The following is a 1,490-nucleotide window of genomic DNA, read 5'->3' as shown; positions in this document are numbered from 1 at the left end:
CATACCTACGGACTATTTAGAATTTTCAATTAACCTTGCAAGCATGTTTACAAAATGTGTGAGGAAGCCAAAGTACAGTATATGCAAACCCCACACACTGAGGAGCCGAGAATCAAGCCCCAAAACTCAGGACCGTGTGTCAGACATGTTACCAACTAGTCCATACTTGTAGCAACAAATGTTTCCTACCTTAAAGTAGCCTCCCTCATACAGGGTGTTCGGGGGCCCAAAGATGGCCACTTCCCAATTGTAGAGATCCGACTCATGAACCAGAGTGATGCGGAAGCCCTCCACTGGCTGCTCCTGCAGCGACTTCAACTCCATCATCAGGGCCTTCTGAGAACTAGGGGTTGCTTGGTGGGCCATGCTCATCCCACTTCTGACACCAGTGGGAATAGAGAAAAGTCCGGAGAAGACCAAAACGTTAAGGCTATTTTATGTTTTGTTTCCCCCCTTCGCCACCCACAATTTAAAATATCTTTCAACGACCACCACACCACATCATTATTTATTATATATAAAGAATACTTTTTGTGAGATTATTTTTGGGGGGGTGTGCTGCGACATGTAAGATATATGGCTATGGCACGCGACTGGAAAGAAATACATGACGGCAAAATGTGCAAGAATTTCTCACAATGTACAACGTCGTGTACTGTGAAAAGCTATCTAGGGACTTGGGTTCGATTCCCTGGTGCAAACAAAAAGCCAAGTAAAGAAAAGGAGCGTTTACCTGTCTTCCTGCAACGTAATATGTATTCGTGAGGTTACAGCAGAGAACTGGACAACAAAGTCATTGGTAGTGCTTGGCTAAAGTGACACACAGTGGTGACATGAGCCGTGGATGTTCTTCTCCTGCTTATGGCTGATCCTCGTGTGGTGCTGCCGAAATTCTTTGTGTTGCCACTGTTGATAGTCTACATGGAGCTAGTTTCAGTGGAAGTCACCGTGTCCCGTGGATCATTCTTGGGCTCGGAAGAGCAAAGTCGCACTCCGTGACATGTCCCCGCGCCGCTGGTTCGGTTCGGACAGGCGCTCAGCTGATCCCAGCTTGTTTGTGTTTGTCCCTCTGCTCTCTGGCAGTCTCAACTTCTCCCCACGTCAGCTAAACCAGTTAGCGAGCAACTTCGGTCAAACGGGGCAGTTTTTTTCCTGCACGCTACCGTTTCTTCCGACGACAGTAGTGTTAAGGGCAATCGAATGCGAATCTACGGCGGAGAATTGACATCTGGTGAAAATTACCCTCAAGACCAACTGGGGTTTTGATCGATTTTTATTTTCCTCTCAACGATGCTTCCGGTTACCATTGCGCGTGTCTGCGGTGCGTCATCGACGTCCGTAACGTGACTTGCGTGCGCGCACTCTAAGCAGAACATGGATCGTTTTGCTGGTTGCGTACGGTACGGTATTCTGAACTCGCTGTGACGATATAATTTAAGTAATTCTTCAGTGTGTATAGAGTATGTTTTTTATTATATTTTCATTTTTTT

The 1,490-nt window shown here is 46.4% G+C and overlaps 1 protein-coding gene across 3 annotated transcripts; it reads right to left on the bottom strand.

Moving 5' to 3' along the window:
* Window positions 1-111: 111 nt before the first annotated feature.
* Window positions 112-1,342, bottom strand: LOC109509626 (ubiquitin-conjugating enzyme E2 R2-like). Of its 3 annotated transcripts, none has more exons than XM_019859455.1 (2): window positions 948-1,342; window positions 112-379 (listed from the first exon to the last, which is right to left on the bottom strand). In XM_019859455.1, exons 1-2 carry the CDS (start codon window positions 962-964, stop codon window positions 127-129), a joined length of 270 nt encoding a protein of 89 aa, XP_019715014.1. In that variant the 5' UTR covers window positions 965-1,342; the 3' UTR covers window positions 112-126. The 3 variants fall into 3 exon arrangements, 1 of the variants encoding a protein (XP_019715014.1); XR_002166980.1 differs by having other exon boundaries at window positions 263-379; window positions 734-1,342; XR_002166981.1 differs by having other exon boundaries at window positions 289-376; window positions 734-1,342.
* Between the last annotated feature and the right edge of the window lie 148 nt (window positions 1,343-1,490).

This window comes from Hippocampus comes, unplaced genomic scaffold, assembly GCF_001891065.2.
Source record: "Hippocampus comes isolate QL1 unplaced genomic scaffold, H_comes_QL1_v1.1 C16974812, whole genome shotgun sequence".
NCBI classification, from domain to species: Eukaryota; Metazoa; Chordata; class Actinopteri; order Syngnathiformes; family Syngnathidae; genus Hippocampus; species Hippocampus comes.
This window is presented reverse-complemented; position numbering and strand designations above follow the sequence as displayed.